Source organism: Myotis yumanensis, unplaced genomic scaffold, assembly GCF_028538775.1.
Source record: "Myotis yumanensis isolate MYYU_CA2020_CCGP unplaced genomic scaffold, mMyoYum1.0.hap1 SCAF_7, whole genome shotgun sequence".
Lineage (NCBI taxonomy): Eukaryota > Metazoa > Chordata > Mammalia > Chiroptera > Vespertilionidae > Myotis > Myotis yumanensis.
Window position 1 is genome coordinate 35,754,075 of NW_027223758.1, and position 22,626 is coordinate 35,776,700.

Genomic DNA, 22,626 nt, shown 5'->3' on the forward strand with positions numbered 1-22,626 from the left:
CTGAGGTCTTGCACTTGCAATGATTTCATGATGGATAGTCCTCATTACTGGATGGGATCCCCAGAGCTGGAATCCAGGTAGCTTTGGCCCCCTTTGATCGGTGCCTTTGAAATTTTCTCATCCAGCCTGTGACAGAACTGACATTAACCCAAGAGCAGTGGGGTTGAAGTTGGTATCTATCTTTGACACTGATTTGCTGGGTGGCCTTAAACTAGTGGTTCTCCCAGAACCTGCAGCTTCAGTATCACCTGGGAACTCAATAAAAATAAATACAGGTTCTTGCCTGGCCAGCATTCTCAGTGGTCAGAGCATTAGCCCGGGCACCAAAGGGTCATGGGTTCGATTTCCCGTCATAGACATATACCTGGGTTGCAGGTTTGATCCTTAGCCCCAGTTGGGTTGCATGCAGGAGGCAACCAATCCATGTGTCTCTCTCACATGATTGTTTCTCTCTTTCCTTCTTCCCCCTCCCCATCCCTTTCACTCTTTCAGAAAATCAGTGGAAAAAATATACTCGGGTGAGGATTAACTAAAAAAAAAGGAGATTCTGCCCTAACTGGTTTGGCTCAGTGGATAGAACATCGGCCTGCGGACTGAGGGGTCCCAGGTTCGATTCTGGTCAAGGGCATGTACCTTGGTTGCGGGCACATCCCCAGTAGGGGGTGTGCAGGAGGCAGCTGAATTGATGTTTCTCTCTCATCAATGTTTCTAACTCTCTATCCCTCTCCCTTTCTCTCTGTAAAAAATCAATAAAATATATTTTTTTAAAAAAAGGAGACTCTTGGGCTCTACCCCAGACCTACTGAATCCAAAGAGCTTGGGGTAGGGCCCGGCAGTGTTTGTTTTAAGCCCAGCCAGCCCTGAGGTCATTCAGATGCCCTCCATTTTGAGAACCACTGGCAATTTATTTAAACTCTCGGAACCTGAGTTTCGTTACCTTGAAAACAGGATATCCTACCTCCCTGTTGGTACTGGGAAGATTAGAAAAGAGCATGCGCCGCAGAGGTCGCTCTTGGGTCTCACTGCTGAGGCCCTCACAGGAAACCTGCCAGTTTACCTTCTATTTCCCAGCAGTTGGAAGTGGCCTGGGCAATGATGCTTTGTATTCACCCACTCCCTTTTATGGTTGGTGGTTTAATTACGTATTTCCTGTCTAGTGTGTTTTTCTCACATTTCACATTTAGTAATTTGTGTTTTCTTTTTTCTCTTTTTGCAGATAAAGACTACTTCCTGATTGTGATTCAGAATCCAACTGAATAAGCCACTCTCTTGGCTCCACGCATCATTCCTTAATTTAATGCCCCCCAAGAATTATAGTGTTAATCATGTCAACCAACTGGCAGGTGGAAATCACCTTAGAGCCCATGCAGACCAATCCAGTGACCAGTGTGGGCTGCAGCTCCACCCCACCCACCAAAGGCATCCCTCTGCTGGCCAGTTCCCCCGAGTTCCCAGGAGGGCCTCTTTCCTCAAGTCCGGGTTTCGAACAAGAGCTTATGAGAGGCCCACACCCTGCTTCCTCCTGACGTTCAGTCCACTTTGTTGCCCTTGGAAAAGGCTGCTTTTCTTTAACTAAAAATAACTGAAACTTGCCCTGTTGTGTGTCTTTAAACACTAGGTTGAAAGGCCTCCCTCTTCCTGTGTCATCACGTGGTCTGAAGGCTGAGCCCTGTGGCCAGCTCCAGCCCCCCCCAGCAGATTGTGTTCGTAGCGTGAGAGGCTTGCTACTTACTGCACCTGTGACCATGCTTGCTGAGCTGCACCTGGTTTATAATCGGTACCCTGGTTTCTGAGTCTCTTGTCCCTAGCCGTCCCTTGTATCATTTATCACTCCCACCAATGTTTTGGGGGTTGGTTTGTTTAATCCTTACCCGAGGGCATGCTTAGAGAAAGGAAGGGGGAGAGAAAGAGAAATAAATGTCATGTGAGAGAGAAGCATCGATTGGTTGCCTTACAGATGCTCCCTGACGGGATCAAACCCACAAACCAGCTTTGTGCCCTGACTGGGAATTGAACCAGCAACCTTTCAGTACATGGGACAACACTCAACCAAATGAGCCGCTCTGGCCAGGCCCCCACCATTGTTTTGAAAGATTTTTTTCTATTACACTGCCCTGGGGAAAGGAAAGAAGTGATATGTGTTGAGTGCCCAGAATGTACCTGGTGTGTTATATACCATGGCTCATATCCTCACAATACCCTACAGACAGGGTATCAAAGCCATCTTAAAAATGAGGAAATTGGAGTCTAGAGAATGCCTTACCCGAGGTCTCACAGATAGGAGCACAGGTATTTGACTTCAGAAGTCCTGCTCTTTCTGAACTGCCTTCCCAAGAAATGCTGGGTGGTCCCATTCACCTGAGTGAGCTCATCCTGGGTAAATACCCCCTTTCCCTTAGACTCATGCGTGGGGGTCCCAGAAGGTGCTACTCTGACTCTGTAGGCCACCCATCACTCAGCAGCACTCTGGTATTTTAACCACATGTATATAATTTTTATTAGGTTTTTCTTTTTGTCTTTTGTTTCTTGTTACAGAGAGGAAAGATTTAAAACTGTTTAGTGCAAACCTTGAAATCCCCCCTTCATTTTTCTCCCTTCCCCCATAAGTAACCTCATCTATGGTGTGAGTTCTTCCATCTAGCAAAATACTTTTCTAAATTTTCAGTGAAGTTTTCAAAAACAGTATCAGGGAAGTAAAACATGTACCCTTGGAACATGGGGATGTAGTTTATAAGGGCTCTGCAAATTTCTTCAAATCTCCTATTTTAATGAATGATCATAAGAGTTTTCCATTCCATAAAACATCCATGTTTGTCTTAATATAGAAATAAACCTTTTAAATAATTTCCCCCAAATCTTCAAATAGAACATTCCCTAGGAAACCACTGCATGTGTGTCCTGTCCCTACGGACTCAGGAAGCAACCCTGAAGAGAGGGGGATTGCAGGACTGGAGCAAATTGGCCCTGGATCCGTAATTACCAGGTTCAGTTTAAAAGTGAGGTACGGCAACCAGTATCTATTTTCAGAGGCTGTGGGTGGTTGGGATCCAAGTCAGATTCCTGAGTCCTTCTGGCTTGAGTTCCTCCTAGAAGAATGAGGAAGAAGATCTGATGGGGGGTAGGGAGGTCAGCTCTCTAGAGGAGGGAAAGGCTTCTGTCCCTTGGGAAGGAGGTGGTCTGGCTCCTGAGCAAGGATTTGGGGACCTGGCTCTCTTATTCCCTTAGTCCCTCCCTCTTGTTTGCCTTAAAGTTCCCCATCCTAAAACTCCCTTGAGGTCCTGGGAAAAGTTTAGGCTCAGTCTGACTTTGGGGGAAAACAGGTGGCTCATGACCATAAAGATGCTCCACCTCCCAGTCCCTTGGGTGTGTAATTTCACACATAGGAGGCCCCCTTGGATGCTTTCGTTTGTCATGCAGCATGCAGAACTGGATTCATCTTAGCATGTAAAAATGCATGTTTTAAAAAGCTTAGATAATGATACAACACATGCAGCAACCCTAGTGTTTCTGTACTTAAGATTAGGATGTGGCCCTGGCCCAGTGGTCAGCAAACTGCAGCTCTCGAGCCACATGCGGCTCTTTGGCCCCTTGAGTGTGGCTCTTACACAAAATACCACGTGCGGGCGCACACGTACAGTGCGATTGAAACTTCGTGGCCCATGCGCAGAAGTCGGTTTTCGGCCTGGGCGAGTCTATTTTTGAAGAAGTGGTGTTAGAAGAAGTGGGGGGTGTCGGTCGGTCGGGCAACGGGAGATGGGGCGCACGGGGGAGGTACATTGTTTTGAGGTATCTGAAACAAGTATACAAGACGAGTGTGGATGGGAGAGTTGGAAGGGGTCGACCTCAGCGAACGTACCTCAATCAGATTGAGGACGTTTTTAGCAAAGGCCAGCTTAGGAGTACCCTAATTAAGTTAATAACAATGTACCTACCTATATAGTTTTAAAAATTTGGCTCTCAAAAGAAATTTCAATCGTTGTACTGTTGATATTTGGCTCTGTTGACTAATGAGTTTGCCGACCACTGCCCTAGCCGATTTGGCTCAGTGGATAGAGCGTCAACCTGTGGACTGAAGGTTCCAGGTTTCAATTCTGGTCAACAGGCACATGGCCGGTTTGCAGGCTTGATCCCCAGTAGGGGGGCATGCAGGAGGCAGCTGATCAATGATTCTCTTTCATCATTGATGTTTCTCTCTCTCCCTCTCCCTTCCTCTCTAAAATCAATACAAATATATATATTTTAAAAAGTAGAATGTATACAGGAATACAGTATCTACTGACATCATAAACTGACCACTATCCTGGGCATGGCTTCTGGGTTTTCGAAGTACATTTGACTATAACAAGGGTGTGCTTGCTCCCAGGATTATGAGGTATTTCAAACATACAGAGTTGAAATAATTATATATTCTCCAATTAATATCCTGCCATATCTATCACATAACTGTCCATTCTGACATCCATCCCCCCCCCCTTTTTTTACTTGGTGTTTTCAAAGGACAATTACAGATTAGTACACACTCTTAAACACTTCAATGTCCATATCATTAACTAGTTTACCTTTTTTTGGAAGGTAGATAAGTAAGATTTACATATAGTGAAATGCACAAATCCTAAATGTACCACTTAAGTGACAAATTTGTACACCTGTCAACCTACCTCCACCCCTTTCAAGATCATAGTACTCTAGAAAGTTCTGTTGCTTCCCAGCCCATATCCACACCTACTGACCAAATGCAACCCTGTTCTGATTCCCATCACACAGGAACTTCACCCTCCAAGGTACAGCTCTTGGCTGGGGTCCCACTACAGAGGCCTGCAATTCAGGGAAGTGGTTGCCTCTCTGGAAAAATGCAGCAGCTGCCACCTCCATCATTCATCTCCCCTCCGCCTCAGCACTTAGCACTCTGTTGAAATTCTGATGTTCCTCTGTGAGCTGGTATCATCTTTTCTCCAAAAAAAAAAAAAAAAAAAGTTTTAAAACACTCTTCCCCCTCTTTCATATGTTTGACCTTCAGATCAACTACTTTTGTATACCTTAAAAATTTATATTTTTTAAAATTGATTTTCAGAGAAAGACAGGAACATCAATGATGAGAGAGAATCGTTGATTGGCTGCCTCCTGCACGCCCCACACTGGGAATGAAGCCTACAACCTGGGCATGTGCCCTGACCAGGAATCAAACCTTGACCTCCTGGTTCATAGGTGATGTTCAGCCGCTGAGCTAGGTCAGCTGGGCTACTTTTGTGCACTTCCATTGAGAATCCTAAACAATCAGGTTCTAGTAAAGTACTAGAAAATTTATGGAGATCTCCATAAATTCAATCATTTGCAGCAGGTAGAAATTAAGTTGCTAAATATCGAATTGGTAGACAATCCAACGTCAATGAACTTTAGCTGATCTATCATATTCAATTGAGAAGGGAAATAACACATTCAGAGTACTACCTATTGTTACGTTAAACAAGCTCAGTTGGATCGAAGACCAACTTTATCTTGGTCTCCACTAAATTTATTCACTGGGGCTCTTTCTTCCCCTGTCCCTGGAGGGAATGCAGGGAAGTCCCAGGCTTCGAAGGTCCTCCCATAGGCAGATGAGCTGTCCAGTCCTGTGTAACAACAAAGCCTTTGAACTTCATTTAGAGATAGAGGCCGCCCCTTCCCCAGCCTGGGCCTGCTGCCAGCTTTGCCCCTGCAGTGGGGGCTGGGGGAGAGGCAGCAAGTGCTTGGCCTTGACCTTGTTTCCCCACCTTGTACTGTCACCTCTTTTGTCCCCTGTTGCTAAGACACACTGAGATGGGGAGAGGAAAGTTCATACTTTACCAATGCTGTGTGAACTTCTGGCTCTCTGAGCCTGGTGTGTGTTCAAAACGGAAGCTTGGGCTTCTGATACATGAGTTTCAAAGGCCTGCCCCTATGCCCCAACTCCATCTACTTCTCTTGTCCTTCTACCTGCTATTCCCTTACTTTGTTTTTAATCTTTTTTAAAAAATACTTTTATTGATTTCAGAGAGGAAAGGAGAGGGAGAGAGAGAAATATCAATAATGAGAGAATCATTGATTGGCTGCCTCCTGCATGCCCCCTACTGGGGATCAAGCCTGCAACACAGGCATGTACCCTTGACCGGAATGGAACCTGGGACCCTTTCATCCACAGGCCTGACACTCTATCCACTGAGCCAAACTGGGTAGGGCTGGTTTTTTTTTTAATCTTTATTGTTGAAAGTATTACATATATGTCCCCCTTTTTACTTACATTGGTCCCCTCCAGCCTGCCCCCGCTCTCCGCCTGAGGCCTTCACCACCCTGTTGTCTGTGTCCATGGGTTATACATATATGCATACAAGTTCTTTGATTGATTACCTCCCACCCACCCCCATCTTCCCTCTGAGATTCTACACTCTTCTTCCATGTCTCTGGATCTACTCCATCAGTTTATTTTGTTAATTAGATTCCACATATGAGTGAGATCACGTGATATTTGTCTTTCTCTGACTGACTTATTTTACCTGGTATGATACTCTCCAGGTCCCTTCATGCTGTCTCAAAGGATAAGAGACTCTTCTCTCTTACTGCTGCATAGTATTCCATGGCATAAACGTGCCACAGCTTTTTTATCCACTCATCTGCTGATGGGCATTTGGGCTGTTTCCAGGTCTTAGCTATTGTAAGTTGTGCTGCTATGAACATAGGGGTGCATATAGTCTTTCTGATTAGTGTTTTGGGTTTCCTAGGATATATTCCTAGAAGTGGGATCACTGGGTCAAACTGTCATTCCCTTACTTTGAATGATACACTCTTTGGCTGGCCCCTTATAACTTTCCTTTCGTCCCCTGGTTCTCGTGGTCTCCCTCTGTTGACTCAGGAGTCACTCACCATCTACCTCCATGGGTAGTAGAAGTCACAGGATATCACCCGCTTCTAAAAATTGTTCTCTAGCTTCCAGCTCTTTCATAGGCTAAAGATCAGGCAGAAGTGTGAACTCACTTTGGGCCACCTTCTTAGTCCTACATCGGCCCAGCTCCTTTCTTTGATATGAAGTCACTATTGCCTTGAGGTCACAGCAGAAACTGAGATGAAAACAATTACACTTGAACTTCCTAGTTCACAGGAAATATGTTAAAGACTGCCTAAAAGGCAAGATGAAATTGGGAATTTCATAATTTAAACTTTGTGTTTTTTAAAAATACATTTCTATTGACTTCATAAAGGAAAGTAGAGGGAGAGATAGAAACATTATTGATGAGAGAGAATCATTGATCCACTGCCTCCTGCATTCCCCATACTGGGGATCGAGCCCACAACCCCAGCATGTGCCCTGACCAGAAATCAAACTGTGACCTGGTTCATAGGTTGACACTCAACCACTGAGCCACATGAACCAGGCTAACTTTCTCAGTTTTAAATACCTTTTGACATGCAAGACTATTGTTTGATTGTCAGGTATTAGGTTTTTAGATATATTTAGAGAAAACATGAACAAAAATAAGTTGTTCTTATTGCTTGTAAGTTGTTCTTATATTACAACCTTCCTTTACAAAACAGTGCTTTATTCATTTATTCATTCATTCAACAATTGCTTGGAAAATGCCTACTACTCAACAGGCCTCTGTCTAAACATACAGGAGATGATGACAAATGCTTATTTCTAGAGATGAGACCGCCAATTAAAAAAAAAAACTGCTTGGGACACACCCTAGACAAATTAAATCATATCCCCTAAAGTAATTCTTAGACGTCATTCGTTTGTAAAACCTACCCACATGACATGCAGCTAGGGTTGAGAACAACTAGCATAGCACCTTTACCACGGTTAAGTGTATAAGAGGCTATCACAAAAATATTCAGAAATAAGGAAGAATTCTTGAAAGATTAAAAATATGAAGGAAATAAATTCAACAGAAGAGTTGCAAGTTGAAATTGAGAAAATCTCCAAAAAAAACAAATGGGAAAAAGATAATGGAAGATAAAGTGTAAGAAAATTAAAAGGATCAGTCTAGAATATTCAACATCTGATTAACAGGAGTTCCAGAAGAGAAAAGGGGGCGGGTAGGAAAATTTCAGCAAGAGACTAAAAAAAAAATTTCCAGGACTAAGGATATAACTTTCCAGATTGAAAGATCTGAGTGTCCAAAGCAATTAATTTTAACCCATGCCAGGCTCCATCATCATGAAATAGAACACTATGGACAGATACAATTCAGAGAAAAGAGAAATGGTCCAAATATTAGACATTACAAAAGCATTGGGCATCCCAAACAGCATCACTAGAAATGGAGAGAGTGGATCAATGTCCTCAGAGGTCTGATTTTTGAAATGTATTTACAACCCAGAATTTTATACCCATCTAAACTATTAATCAAGTGTAAGAGTGGGATAAATAATTTCAGACATATAAGGTCATTTGTATTTATCTGCCATGCACCATTTTTTCAGAAAACTCCTGAAGACTATGTCAAAGGAAGGGAGTAAGGCAATAAAGTAAGACATGGGATCTAGGCAGTTTGAGACTCCAACAAAGGAGAGAGAGAAAAGGAATAACTCGGGATGGTGGTGAAGGGCACTGGGCAGTAAACCTAGAGAGTCCTGAATAGAGTAGGAGGCTGTTTCCAAGAAGATGTATTTGGAGGAAATTTTAAGTTTTTCAAGGAATTTAGGGGTAATTTAGTATTGTGGCATGGAAAACAAAACAAGAAATGGAAAAATTAAGCCAAAACTCCAGAAAATAAAACAAAAAAATTGTACAATAAAAAGCAAATCCAGAGCATATCATGTGGCTTAGCTGTGAATAATAGTTGTGTAGGCAAAACACTACAATCCCTGAGTGGTGCCATAACTGCTAGCAGAAGGGAAGGCCGAGGAGAGGCCACAGTCAAATCCCCTTCTATGGTAAGAGCTAAAGAAATACCTCAGGCCCTAACCGGTTTGGCTCAGTGAATAGAGTGTCAGCCTTCTGACTGAAAGGTCCCAGGTTCGATTCCGGCCAAGGGCATGTACTTTGGTTGCAGGCATATCCTCAGTAGGGAGTATGCAGTAGGCAGCTGATTGATGTTTCTCTCTCATCGGTGTTTCTAACTCTCTATCCCTCTCCCTTCCTCTCTGTAAAAAATCAATAAAATATATTTTTTAAAAAAAGAAATAGTTCAGAAACATGAACATAAATATCGGAAGGAATAGCTATTTAAATTGCTATTTGAATTTTTTATACCATGAGTATTATTTGGGTAAAAATTAAATTTCAAAAGTTTGCAATAACCTAAAACTATGCTTATAATCTAGGTGCTTCTAGCCCTGTTCCAATGAAGTAACTGAAGAATGAGAATTTTCTAGAACTCCAGGGGAATCTGGAGGAGTAGTAGACCAGAGGGGAGCCATTGCAGGCTTCCTCCTGCAATGAAGTGTCCTCCTGTCTTTAAAATTGTCCACATATTTACAATATGTGTGTGGAGAATGCAGGGCCTGAGCAGAATCAGGAACTCAGTCCACCAGGGGAGCCCTGGTGGTGGCTTGGACCACAGGGGTAATGGGAATATTTGGTGGGGGATTCCCAAGGAGAGAGCATCAAGACTTGCTGATGACGGGAGTGATGGAGTGAGGCCTCAGGGGGCTTCTAGGTGCTTAGTTGAGCAACCAGGTGCTGCCACTTACTGAGATGAGGATGATGGGGCATGGGGAGCGGGGGGTCAATGATTTTGAAATGACCTGCCTAATTTGAGCCTATTAGACATCAATGTGTCTAATGATATGTGTGAAAGACTGTTTCTGCCAGTCCATGCTTCGTATACAGATTGGAGCCATAAGCCTATGATTAAAGACAAGGGAACGTAAATGATTTCAACAGAATAAAGGAGTGAGAGGAGAGGAAGGGTGTGAAGGCATCACCTGGGACACTGTGCCTCTGGAGGTCTGCGTGAGGAGCGGAGCCAGCAGAGAATGAGAAGGGAGGCCAGGAGAGTCCATTGAAACAAAAAGTATTTCAATTAGGATTCAGTTTGGCTTCACAAAACTCAAAACTACTGTGGCTTAAACAAGATAAAAATAGATCTAGTCAGGCGTCCAGGGTTGGAATGGTGACTCTACAAAGTCATCTGGAACCCGGGCTCCTATCATCTTTAGTTCCACCCCTAGGGTACAGCCTTGTCCTTGCGATTCAAGACAGCTGCTGGAGCCGCGCCATCATACTCACGTTCCAGGCCGCCCTGGCTGGGTAGCTCAGTTGGTTAGCAGTGGTCGGCAAACTGTGGCTCGAGAGCCACATGCGGCTCTTTGGCCCCTTGAGTGTGGCTCTTCCTAAGCCTTAGGAGTACCCTAATTAAGTTAATAACAATGTACCTACCTATATAGTTTAAGTTTAAAAAATTTGGCTCTCAAAAGAAATTTCAGTCGTTGTACTGTTGATATTTGGCTCTGCTGACTAATGAGTTTGCCGACCACTGGTTAGATCATCAGTCCAGTACCACAAGGTTGTGGGTTCGGTCCCTGGTCAGGGACAACAAATTCTCTCTCTCTTTCTCTCTCTCTCTCTCTCTCTCTCTCCCTCTCTCCCTCTCTCTCTCTCTTTCTCTCTCTCTCTCCCCTTCTCAAATCGATAACTAAAAATTTTTTTTTTAAGTTTTTAAAAGCTCCAGGCAGCCAGCTGATGGAGGATGGGCCCTTTCCCTTTAAGGTGATTTCCCAGAAGTCCCATCCAGCACGTAGAGAAGCCTGTGTCTTTCTTGGCGGACCAGGCTACTCGAGTGGGTGCAGCAGGAGGAGCCAGCCGCCCAGACGCCAGGCCAGAGGGCTTCACAGGCTTGCAGGTGATGGAGAGCTCCAGGTAGTGACCACTCTTCTCCGGCTCGATTTCCACCTGGTTGAGGGCTTGCTGTTGTAGGCACACACCGTGTCCCTCCACACTTCAGTTTTATTGATCCAAGTTGTGTCATCTTGCTCCTCTGAACTGCAGTGGGAGCTGGGAGATCAAGCAGGGCGCATGGCCGCCCGAGGAGACACCCAGGGTTCTGTTTGAAGGGGGAACGGGGCCGCGGTTGCTGGGGTACCAGTTCGTCTCTGCCATAGAAACTAAGAGAAGAAAGAATTTCAAGGAGAAAGTGGTCATAGCAGAAGGTTGGGAAGGGAGCCGAGAAGGGGGAACAGGTAGAGAGGGATGTGAGTTACAGAACATGTTTGTTTGCTGCTGGGACACACCGAGGGGTCTCTTGGAGGAGAGGGAGGAAGGGTGGCACGAGGCACAGGGAGAGGGCCGGCCTGAGGCTGGAACAGGGGCAGCTATTGCACTGAAGCTGCGGGAAGGCAGGACTAGGCACAGAGGACAAGGAAGGTCTGCAGTGCTGGGGCTGCACGGGCGGCTGGGCAAGACGCAGCTGAGCGTAGTTGCAGTCAACATGTTTGCATCATCGTTTGTAGCCACAGGTGCAGCTGTGTAGCAAGCGCACAGCTGGCTTTAACTAGGACTGGGATTTTGCCAGGTTAAGTCAGCGAAAGAATGAGGGAATTAAGCACTTTCGGGATAATGACGGGCTGTGGAATTTGTGCTGGGCGAGGAGGAAGTAGGGACAGGTAAGGAAGCAACTGATAGAGGGTGGAAGCAGAAATCTTGTCTTGCTCAAAGAGTGGTGGTCACGGGACTCCTGGACTTGGTTTGCAGGGAGAGGTGCATTGGTTAGGTGCGGTCTGGGCTAAGACTGGAAGAGTGTGAGGCCAAGGTCTAGTGGAGCAGGTTCAGGGGGCAGCCAACACAGGGAAGTGACAGCGGAGAGGGGAGGGGACAGATGAATTTGAGAGTGACTTGGGGTAAACTTGAGAGGACTGGCAGGCAAGGGGTGAGCCCAGATGAGGCCTGGTCAGGGGGGTGATGGGATGTGAGGGCCGGTGGGGATTAGCTGTAGGTGCAGGTATTGGGGAAGATGGTTGAGTTTGAGAAGCCTAAATCTCTGAGTTGACATTTATTCAGGAGGCAGGACTGAAACCTGAAATTCAGAGGGATAGTCAGGGGTTGGAGATGGGGATTGGGAATCACTGTCATGTTGGAGTCACTGGTGAGCATGAACATGGACATGACCCAGGACGACATGAGTGGGGGTGAGGAGAGCTGAGGGCCGCGGCAGGAGGGGCAGCCAGAGGCTGGAAAGGCCAAGGAAAGGCAACCTTTCCAGGTGACTGGCCAGCTTTGCGGTTGGTGTCTGGGGGAGGATAGGGGCTGAGGACAGAGGAGGAGGGGAAGAGGGTGGTAACCCTACCCGGCATTCAGAGAGGTGGGTTGAGAACTGAGCACCCACCCAGCTAGAGAGGAGGGGACCGAGGGAATGAGACCCAGACGGAGGACAGGCCTGGTCCAAGGCCCCATGTGGGAAGTGGGGTTGGTGGAGCCAGAGAGCTTCAGGAGTGAGGCGAGGCATCCCGCGCCAGTGGCTTGGAGACCCCTGGGTGGGTTTCAGTCCCTCTGATCTTTGGAAAATTCCTTTTAGAATCTGTAAACAGGAATGACCAGTCCTTACTCAGAGATAATGACCCTGACTCAGACCTCACTCCTCCTGAGCCCTCCCAATGGGAGCTAAAGTTGGTCTGTCTGATCCCAGACCCTGTTTCTCCAGGACTCCATGCCCTCCTGGTCACTCACTAAATTGTGCTGCTATGAACATAGGGGTGCACACATTCTTTCTGATGAGTGTTTCAGGTTTCTTAGGATATATTCCTAGAAGTGGGGTCACTGGGTCATATGGCAGCTCCATATTTAATTTTTTGAGAAAACTCCATACTGTTTTCCATAATGGCTGCACCAGTCTGCATTCCAGCAGCAGTACTAGGGTTCCCTTTTCTCCACATCCCGGCCAGCACTTGTCATCTGTTGATTTGTTATGGTAGCCGTTCTGAAGTGTGAGGTGATACCTCATTGTCATTTTAATTTGCATCTCTCTGATGATCAGTGACTTTGAGCATTTTTTCATATAGCTCTTGGCCATCAGTATGTCCACTTTGGAGAAGTACCTATTTAGATCCTTTGCCCATTTTTAAATCGGATTGTTTGTCTTCCTTTTGTTACGTTGTATGAGTTTCCTTTATATTTTAGATATTAACTCTTTATCAGATGTATCATTCTCAAATAAGTTCTCCCATACAGTGGGCTCCCTTTTTATTTTGTTGTGGTTTCTTTTGCTGTGCAGAAGCTTTTTATTTTGATGTAGTCCCATTTGTTTATTTTCTCCTTAGTTTCCTTTACCCTGGGAGATGTATCCGTAAACATATTGCTATGAGAGATGTCTGAGATTTTGCTGCCTATGGTTTCTTCTAGGATTTTTATGGTTTCACAACTTACACTTAAGTCTTTTATCCATTTTGAGTTTATTCTTGTGTATGGTGTAAGTTGGTGGTCTAGTTTCTTTTTTTGCATGTATCTGTCTAATTTTCCCAACACCATTTATTGAAGAGACTGTCTTAACTCCATTGTATGTTCTTGCCTCCTCTGTCAAATATTGAGCATAATGTCTTGGATCTATTTCTTGGGTCTCTGTTCCGTTCCATTGATCTATATGCCTGTTCTTGTGCCAGTACCAGGTTGTTTTGATTACGGTAGCTTTGTAGTATAACTGGATATCTGTTAACTTTGTTCTTCTTTCTCAATTGCTGCAGCTATTTGAGGTCTTTTTTGGTTCCATATAAATTTTTGGAGTATTTGTTCTAGATCTGTGAAATATGCCATTGTTATTTTAATAGGGATTGCATTGAATCTGTAGATTGCTTTAGGTAGTATGGACATTTTAATGATGTTAATTCTACCAATCCATGAGCACAGTATATTCTTCCACTTGTTTATCTCTTTTTTCAACATCCTGTAGTTTTCTGAGTACAAGTGTTTTACCTCCTTGGTTAAGTTTATTAGTAAGTATCTTAAATTGTTTTGTTGCAATGGTAAATGGGATTGTTTAGTTTCTCTTTCTGAGAATTCATTATTGGTGTATAAAAATGTCATCAAATAAAACAAAATTTTAAAAAAAAAGAAAGTAAAAAAAATAAAAAAATAATAAATAGTAATTTTAAAAAATGCCATCAATTTCTGGGTTTTAATTTTCTATCCGGCTACGTTGCTGAATTCCTTTATTAACTCTAGTAGTTTTTTGGTGGAGTCTTTAGGGATTTCTATGTAAAATATCATGTCATCTGCGAATAATAATAGTTTTACTTCCTCCTTTCCAATTTGGATGCCTTTTATTTTTTCTTCTTGTTTGATCACTGTGGCTAGGACTTCTAGTACTATCTATAATAATAAAAGGGTAATATACTAATTAGACCGGATGTCCTTCCTGACAAAGCCGCAGCAGGCAGGGGCCATGGCAGAGGCGGCAAAGAACTGCCCCCGCCCCCCCCACACACACAGACACACCAGGCGGCGGCAGGCTGGGGCTGGGGCCAAGGCCCTTGCATGAATTTTGTGCATGGGGCCTTTAGTGTTGAATAAGAGTGGTGAAAGCAGACATCACTGACTTGTTCCTGTTCTTATGGGAAATAGTTTTAGCTTTTGCCCATTGAGTATGATGTTGGCTATAGGTTTGTCATATATGGCCATTATTACGTTGAGATATGATCCTCTATTCCCACTTTGCTGAGAGTTTTTATCAAAAAAGGGTGTTGGAATACCTCATGGTTTTGATTTGCACTGATGATTAGTGAAGTTGAGCACCTTTCATGTCCCTATTGGCCATCTGTATATCTTTGGGAAAATGTTCAGATCCTCTGCCCATTTTAAAAATTGAATTGTTTGGGGTTTTTTGCTGTTGAGTTGTCTAAGTTCCTTATGTATTTTGAGTATTAACCCTTTATCAGATATCTGATTTCTAAATATTTTCTTCTGTTCAGTGTGTTGTCTTTTCATTTTGTTGGATTCCTTTGCCTGTGCAGAAGCTTTTTAATTTGATGTAGTCCCCCTTTGTTTTATCTTTTGTTGCCTTGCTTTTGGTGTCAAAAAAAAAAAAAAAAAATCATACCAAAACTGATGTCAAGGAGCTTATTGCCTCTGTTTTCTTCTATGAGTTTTATGGTTTCAGGTCTTATCATTCAAGTCTTTAGTCTATTTTGAGTTGATTTTTGTGTGTGGTGTAATGCAAGCACGTCAAAGGCTAACACGGGCCAAATAAGGTTTAAGTTTATGTGGGCCGCAAAAAAAAACAAAAGCTTCAATTTTCATAGGAACATAGGTTTATTTCGATAGAGACATGCTGAATATAAAGGGCTGAAATAAATGAGTCATCGTTAACATAAAATAATAGAACATTTTAATAAAAATTGATATCTTTTCTTGAACATTAATTTACCAGACATTGAATAACTACACAAATTAATAAGCATAACGCAAATAAACCTATTTTTCTTGTTCTCCGGAAGCGAAATATTTCCTGTTGTGCACATCAAACAAGTCAGTACAAGACTAATGACGTGGCAATGGGCTGCTAAAATATTCGCTGCTAGTATTAGTGGGGAGAAATGGTGCGCCTGCACATAAGGCACGTAAGGGAAATGAATGCAACGTGATTATAGTAATCAGTCATTAGTGAACGTTGTCATTGATTATTAATGATTATGTGTAACAGGATATTGTAAAAATTAAGTTATAAAATTTTTATTAAAACGTTTCTTATATACTGTTATATTGGCTGGGCCGCAAAAATATTTGTTATGGGCCGTAAGTTTGACATGCTTGGTGTAATGTAATAGTCCAGTTTCATTCTATTGCATATGGCTACCCAGTTTTCCTATCACCATTTACTGAAGAAACTGTCCTTTCCCAATTGTGTATTCTTGGCTCTTTTGTAATAATTTAATCGACTATATATTCATGGGTTTATTTCTGTGCTCTATTCTATTGCACACTGATCTATGAGTTTGTTTTTATGCCAATACATACTGTTTTGATTGTTATAGCTTTGTAACATAGTTTGACATCAGGAAGCATGATGCCTCCAACTTGGTTCTTTCTAAAGGCTGCTTTGGTTATTTGGGGTCTTTTGTGATTACACACAAATTTTAGATGTGTTCCTTCTATTTATGTGAAAAATGCCATTAGAATTTTAATCCGGGTTGCATTGAATCTTTAGATTGCTTTGGGTAGTATAGACATTTTAACAATAGTCTTCCATTCCATGAGCATGGAATATCTTTCTGTTTGTTTTCTTTCATTTCTTTCATTAACACCTTAGTTTTCAGTGTATAGATCTTTCACCTACTTTGTTCAATTTATTCCTAGGTATTTTATCTTTTCAATGCAAGTTAAAAATGGAATTGTTTTATTAACTTCTGATAGTTTGTTATTAGTGTATAAAAATGCAATATATTTTTGTATCCTGCCACTTTACTGAATTTATTAGTTCTAACAGTTTTTTGGTGGAGTCTTTAGGTTTTTCTAGATATGTCACCAGCAAATCATGACTTTTTTACTTCTTCCTTTCTTATTTGCATGCCTTTTATTTCTTTTTCTTAATTGCTCTGACTAGGACTTCCAATACTTGTTGAGTAAAAGTGGTGTGAGTGAGCATCTTTGTCTTGTTCCTGATCTTAAGAGAAAAAGCTTTCAGCTTTTCACTGTTAAACAATTATAGTTATGGGCTTGTCATATATGGCCTTTATTATGTTGAGATATGTTCCCTCTGTATTCACTTCGTTGAGAGTTTTTATCATAATGGCAACTTACTCTGAAATGCATCAAAAAAATAAAATGTGTGGTTGGATGGGTGGATGGATGGACAGATGGTGATAGACCAAGTATTAAGTATTAAGTGGTGGGTATATGGATGGTTATTGGACAACTATTTTAATTGTTCTGTGATTGAATTTTTTTAAAATACATATTTTATTGATTTTTTACAGAGAGGAAGGGAGAGGGATAGAGTTAGAAACATCTATGAGAGAGAAACATCGATCAGCTGCCTCTTGCATGACTCCCTACTGGGGATGTGCCCGCAACCAAGGTACATGCCCTTGACCAGAATCGAACCCGGGACCCTGCAGTCCGCAGGCCGACGCTCTATCCACTGAGCCAAACCGGTCAGGGCTGATTGAATTTTTTCATAATAAAATGCTTAAAACTTTCATTTAGCCTATTAGAAGATGGTAACTGCTCTGACAAAAAGTTAAGCAAGGTACTGGGAGAGGGAGAGGGAGTGACTGGGACGGGGGCTGCAATATTAAATAAGATCATTCAGGAAGGCCTCCCTGAGGAGACCTTGGAAATGAGAGTGTGAGCAACCAGAGATCTTGGGGGAGAATGTTCCAAAGGGAACGTAAGTACAGGAAGGTCCTGGGGAACAAGCAGGTTCCTGAAATAGTGAGGAGGCCAGCACAGCTGAAGTCAAGGGTATGAGGGTGAATGTTGAGGCTGGAGGAGCAGCAGGGAGGCAGATCCCAGACTTCATGGCTTCATGGGTCATTGTTTAGCCTTTGACTTTTGCTCTGAATGGGTGGGATGCAGGAACAGCATGGTCCAGCACCTCACTCTTGTCTTCTGTCAGTGTAGCAGGACCAGACTGAAGTAGGCAAGGCCAAAGCAAGGAGGCCAGTGAGGAGATGATGGTAGTAGATGGTGGCTGCTTTGGTCTGAGTGGCAGTGGTTTAAGTGGTGAGAAGTGGTCAGATTCTGGAGATAGTTTCTTTTCTTTTTTTAATGTTTTTTTTTTAATGGAAATATTTTCTTATTTGCTTTAAATATATTTTTTTATTGATTTCAGAGAGGAAGGGAGATAGAAACATCAATGATGAGAGAGAATCACTGATTGGCTGCCTCCTGCATGCTCCCTACTGGGGGGGATCGAGCCCCCAACTCGGGCATGTGCCCTTGGCGGGAATCGAACCTGGGACCCTTTAGTCTGAAGGCCAGTGCTCTATCCACTGAGGCAAACCAGCTAGGGCTCTTATTTATTTTTTTAATCCTCACCCAAGGATATGTGTGTTTTTTTTAAATTGATTTTTAGAGAGAGAGGCAGGGAGAGAAACATTGATGTGAGAGACATTGATCGATTACCTTCCACATGTACCCGGACCTGGGATCGAACGCCCAACCTAGGTATGTGCCCTCACTTGGAATCAAACCCACAACCTTTTGGTGTATGGGACGACACTCCAACCAACAGAACCACCCGGCCAGGGTTGGAGATATTTTCAATATAGAACCAATAGGATTTGGGAATGGATTGAATGAGGGGTGGGGGGAGGCGTGAGGAAAAGGAGTCAAAAATGACGGATGAGGACATGGAAGGTTACATGTTAGGGGAAGATCATGGGTTCATTTGGAGGTGGTCATGTTTGTGATGTTTGCTAGACTTTCAAGTAGAGACAAGGCCAGGCCTTTGCAGTCAGAAAAGATGGGGGAGAGAAGGAAGCAGGGAGGAGAGAGACCAGAGGACTGGAGGAGGGAGTGTTAGCCCTGCTGACTGGTCAGGTAAGAGGAAGAGTGAGCACAGACCTTGAGATTTGAGGGATGGTCCCCTCCCCCACTGTGGCCTCAGCCTGGGCTAGTCTGACAAAAGAGAGGTGTAACCACTTCCCCAAGGCCATGGCTGACCTAGTTGTTTGCTCTGACTGGCTGTGTTACACTCCGTTTCCTACAACGCTGGGTTTGTGAGATAGGTCCACGTTGACACACACAGCTCTAGATCAAGAGTCAGCAAACTAAGGCCAAATATGTTTTAGGAGACAACTTTACTGGGCTACAGCCATGCCCATTCCAGTAGTTTAAGGCTGCTTCCACACCCTAGCAGAACAATGGTTGCCAGGGACCATATGGCCTGTAAAGCCAAAAATATTTACTATCTGGCCTTTTAAAGGGAAAGTTTGCTAACTCCTCCTTCCCCCTTTCACTGTAACAGTGTGTAGCTCTATTATAGGAATACACAAGACATTTAATTGGACATTTAGGTGGGTCCCTTTTTTTGGCCATTATGAAAATGCTCCAATAAACTTGCCTATTTTCTTGGACTCATGTGCACCAGAAGTGAAATTCCTGGTTTATACGATATGGGCATCTTCAGCTTTAGTAGATTTTGCCAAATTGCTTCCCAGTGTGGCTGAAATGATTTGCACTCCCATAGCAGTGTAAAAAGTTCCCATATTCCTCTAAAACTTGGAATCGTGTTGTCAGACTTTTTTAGTTAGCAATTCTTTCGTTTGTAGATTCCTTTGGTTATTCTGGCTGTGAAGGATAGTTTTGCTCTTTTCCTGGTCTTGGTGTTCTGGCAGGGACTGCATTTTGTTCAGTGAAAACAATTTTAAAGTTTGTCCCTGGCTTTTTTTTTTTTTTAATTTTTTTTTTAAAATATATTTTATTGATTTTTTACAGAGAGGAAGGGAGAGAGATAGAGAGTTAGAAACATTGATGAGAGAAAAACATCGATCAGCTGCCTCCTGCACATCTCCCACTGGGGATGTGCCTGCAACCCAGGTACATGCCCTTGACCGGAATTGAACCTGGGACCCTTGAGTCCTCAGGCCAACACTCTATCCACTGAGCCAAACCAGTTTCGGCTGTCCCTGGCTTTAAAGAAAATAATGCTTAACATTTTATCATATACTATAGTGTTTTACCATTAAGTATAATGTTTGCTGCAGGTTAGGTTTTAACTTTTTTTTTTTAATATATTTTGATTTTCTACAGAGAGGAAGGGAGAGGGACAGAGAGCCAGAAACATCGATGAGAGAGAAACATCGATCAGCCGCCTCCTGCCCACCCCCAACTGGCGATGTGCCCGCAACTAAGGCACATGCCCCTGATCGGAACCGAACCCGGGACCCCCACAGGCCGACGCTCTATCCACTGAGCCAAACCAGTCAGGGCTAGGTTTTAACTTTTATTTTGGGAGAGCTCACATAGAAAACCATTTGGACTAGTTGGTTTTTTAGGTATGGGTCTACTCTATTTCTTTTTGCATTAGTCTTGCAAATGATTTTTTCCTAGAAAATTGTCCATTTCATCTGTGTTTTAAATTTACTGCCATAGAGTGTATAATCTTATTGTTGTCATTTCTGATATATCATAGTTATGTACTTTTTGAAATTAGTGTTTATTGTTTTTTTCAAAGACCTAGCTTTGTGGTCCATACTAGTGTTTTGTTTTGTTTTTTTCTATATTTAATAAATTTCTGCTCTTCGTTATTATCTTCCTTCACTTTTTCTTTTTTACACTGTTATTCCTTTTTTAATTTAAAAAATTTAGTCCTCATCTGGACATGTTTTTTCTTATTGATGAGAGAGAGAGAGAGAGAGAAGAGCAACATTGATCAGTCGCTTCCCAATATGACCCAACCAGAGATGGACCCCTCAACTTAGGTATGTGCCCTGACTAGGAATCAAACCCACCACCTTTTTGGTATACAGGACGATGCTCCAACCAACTGAGCCAGGGCTGTTAACCCTTTTAAAAATTATTTGACACTGCTCATTTTCCATATTTCTTCTTACCTAATAAGGTTATAAATTTCCTAATTGCAGCTTACTATGCTCCACCACCCGAGTTTTTATATGTATTCTCATTTTTTGTTTGATCCAGTTTTAGTTTCTATATGATTTTATCTTTAAGTAATAAGTTTTTTAGAAGAATGTTTAAATGTCCAAACATTTGGAGTTTATTTCGCTCGTGTCTATCATCAGGGGATATGGTCTGTATGAAATGGATTCGTTGATATCTGTTGAGATGTGTCTTGGGGTCCAGTAGTTAGGTAACTTTTTGGTAAAGGTTTCTTGTGTGCTTGAAAGTAACATACTGGACTGGGTTCATGGTTCTGTCAGAGTCCATTGATCAGGATTATTAGCAGCATTAAAATCTATTTGGGGGGGCTGTTTCGTCTATCAGTTACTGAAAGAGGTCTTAAATCTCCTACCATGCTACAGGATTTGACACTTTTCCTTTGTATCCTGTCACTCTTGCTTTATACATTTTCAACCCTTTTTAAAACCTCTAACATACAAGTTTAAAATTGTTACATCTTGAAAATTCTTTTCGTCATTTTGTGGTGACCCTTTTAAAAAATTTTATTGATTTCAGAGAGGAAGAAAGAGGGAGAGTTAGAAATATTGATGAGAGAAAATCCTGTATGTCCCTCCTGCATGCCCCACACTGGGGATCGAGTCCACAACCTGGGCATGTGCCCTGACTGGGAATCAAACCCTGACCTCTGGTTCATAGGGTGACGCTCAATCACTGAGCTAAGCCAGCTGGACTGGTGACGCTCCTTTATCCCTAATAATGCCTTTTGCCTTAAAGCCTATTTTGTCTGATTTTCCTATAGATATCTTTTGGTTAGTTTTTCTCAAGTATACCCCCCCCTTTTTTTTTAACTTTTGGTGCCCTTAGGTCTTAAATTTCCTCTGGTAAATGGCATAGAGCTGCATTTTATTTTGCTTGATCAACTTGATCATCTCTGTTTTAATAGATGAATGTAAAACATTTCCTACCTCTGGTTTGGCACCCTTTACATACCAGTCTTTTTACTTTTTTTTTTTTCCTTTTCTGCCTGCCATTATATTTTAATACCCTTTACCAACTTTTTCTCTTTTCTGTACTAGAAGTCATACTCTTAGTGATTTCTCTTAAGTGTCTGAAATACATGCTTAACTGTAGAAAGCTGGACAATTCTCATTCTCCTCCTCTTCCTCCTCTCAAATAAACCAAGCTTCTTACAACACCTGAGCTCTGATTACCCTCGCCAGTCTTACCTGTTATTGTGTCTCATGCTCCTTGTTTGCACTCCACAAATTAATCATCACTATTCATGTTCTAATTAAGTACTTGTTTAGATGACTTACATGTTTACCAGTTTAGCTGCTCACCATTTTCCCAACAGATGTCTTTCAAGTTCTGCAAATTCACTACAAAATGCATAGGTGCTGATTTTAGTTTTATTTATCCTGCTCTGGATTTTATGTGAGGATCCTGGTCTTCAATCAACTTTGGAAACTCTTCTTAAGGAACTGCCTCTACTATATTCTTTCTTTTCGCTTCTGGAATTCTGATTGGACATGAGAGTTCTCACTTTACCTTTCCACTCACTCCCTTTTACATGTTTCATCCCCGTGTTTCTTTAGTTAATTGTTTCTGATTATTCTCCAGTTCAGAGATTCTCTTCTGCTGTGTGCAATCTGCTTGCTTGCCTTTTTGAGACTTGAATGTCCATAGCTCTACTTTTCAGTTCTAGGGATTTCTTTGAAAAGCTCTGTTCCTTTTTAGCGACTTGCTCTTTTATGTTTTGATCTCGCCCACCCACCTTTTCCCTTCTCCAACCATAAGCCCCAAGGACGACGTTTTGGGTCTGTCATCCTCGGCACCTCATACTGTCGCTGGAACTAACAGCCTGGCTGTGCGCTGTCAGAGGGCAGTGACAGAGGGGAGAGAGGATGCTGAGCTGCAGCCGGGCTGTGATTTCCGCTCCCACCACTGCCTCCTAGCTTCCCAATCTCTGCTCAGCCCGGCCTGGGACAGAGGGGCCACGCAGGCCATGACGTCACGCGACTGTGACGCCCCTGGGAGCCGCCACCCCTTCCTGGTGCGGGCGGGGAATCCAGGCTCTTTGCGCCCTGACGTCAAGGTCCCGGCGGGCGGGTTTTGCGTCGGCCCAATGGGAGCAGTGCGCCGGCCTCCCCTTTAAGGAA

The 22,626-nt window shown here is 42.9% G+C and overlaps 1 protein-coding gene across 1 annotated transcript in view; it reads left to right on the plus strand.

Moving 5' to 3' along the window:
- DYNLRB1 (dynein light chain roadblock-type 1) overlaps nucleotides 1-7,946 on the plus strand; it is a 30,257-nt gene extending 22,311 nt beyond the window's left edge. Inside the window, exon 4 of the mRNA XM_070420178.1 lies at nucleotides 1,217-7,946. Within this exon, the coding sequence (XP_070276279.1) occupies nucleotides 1,217-1,260 (44 nt within the window). The 3' untranslated portion in view covers nucleotides 1,261-7,946. The remainder of the gene's footprint in view (nucleotides 1-1,216) is intronic.
- Nucleotides 7,947-22,626: the final 14,680 nt, after the last annotated feature.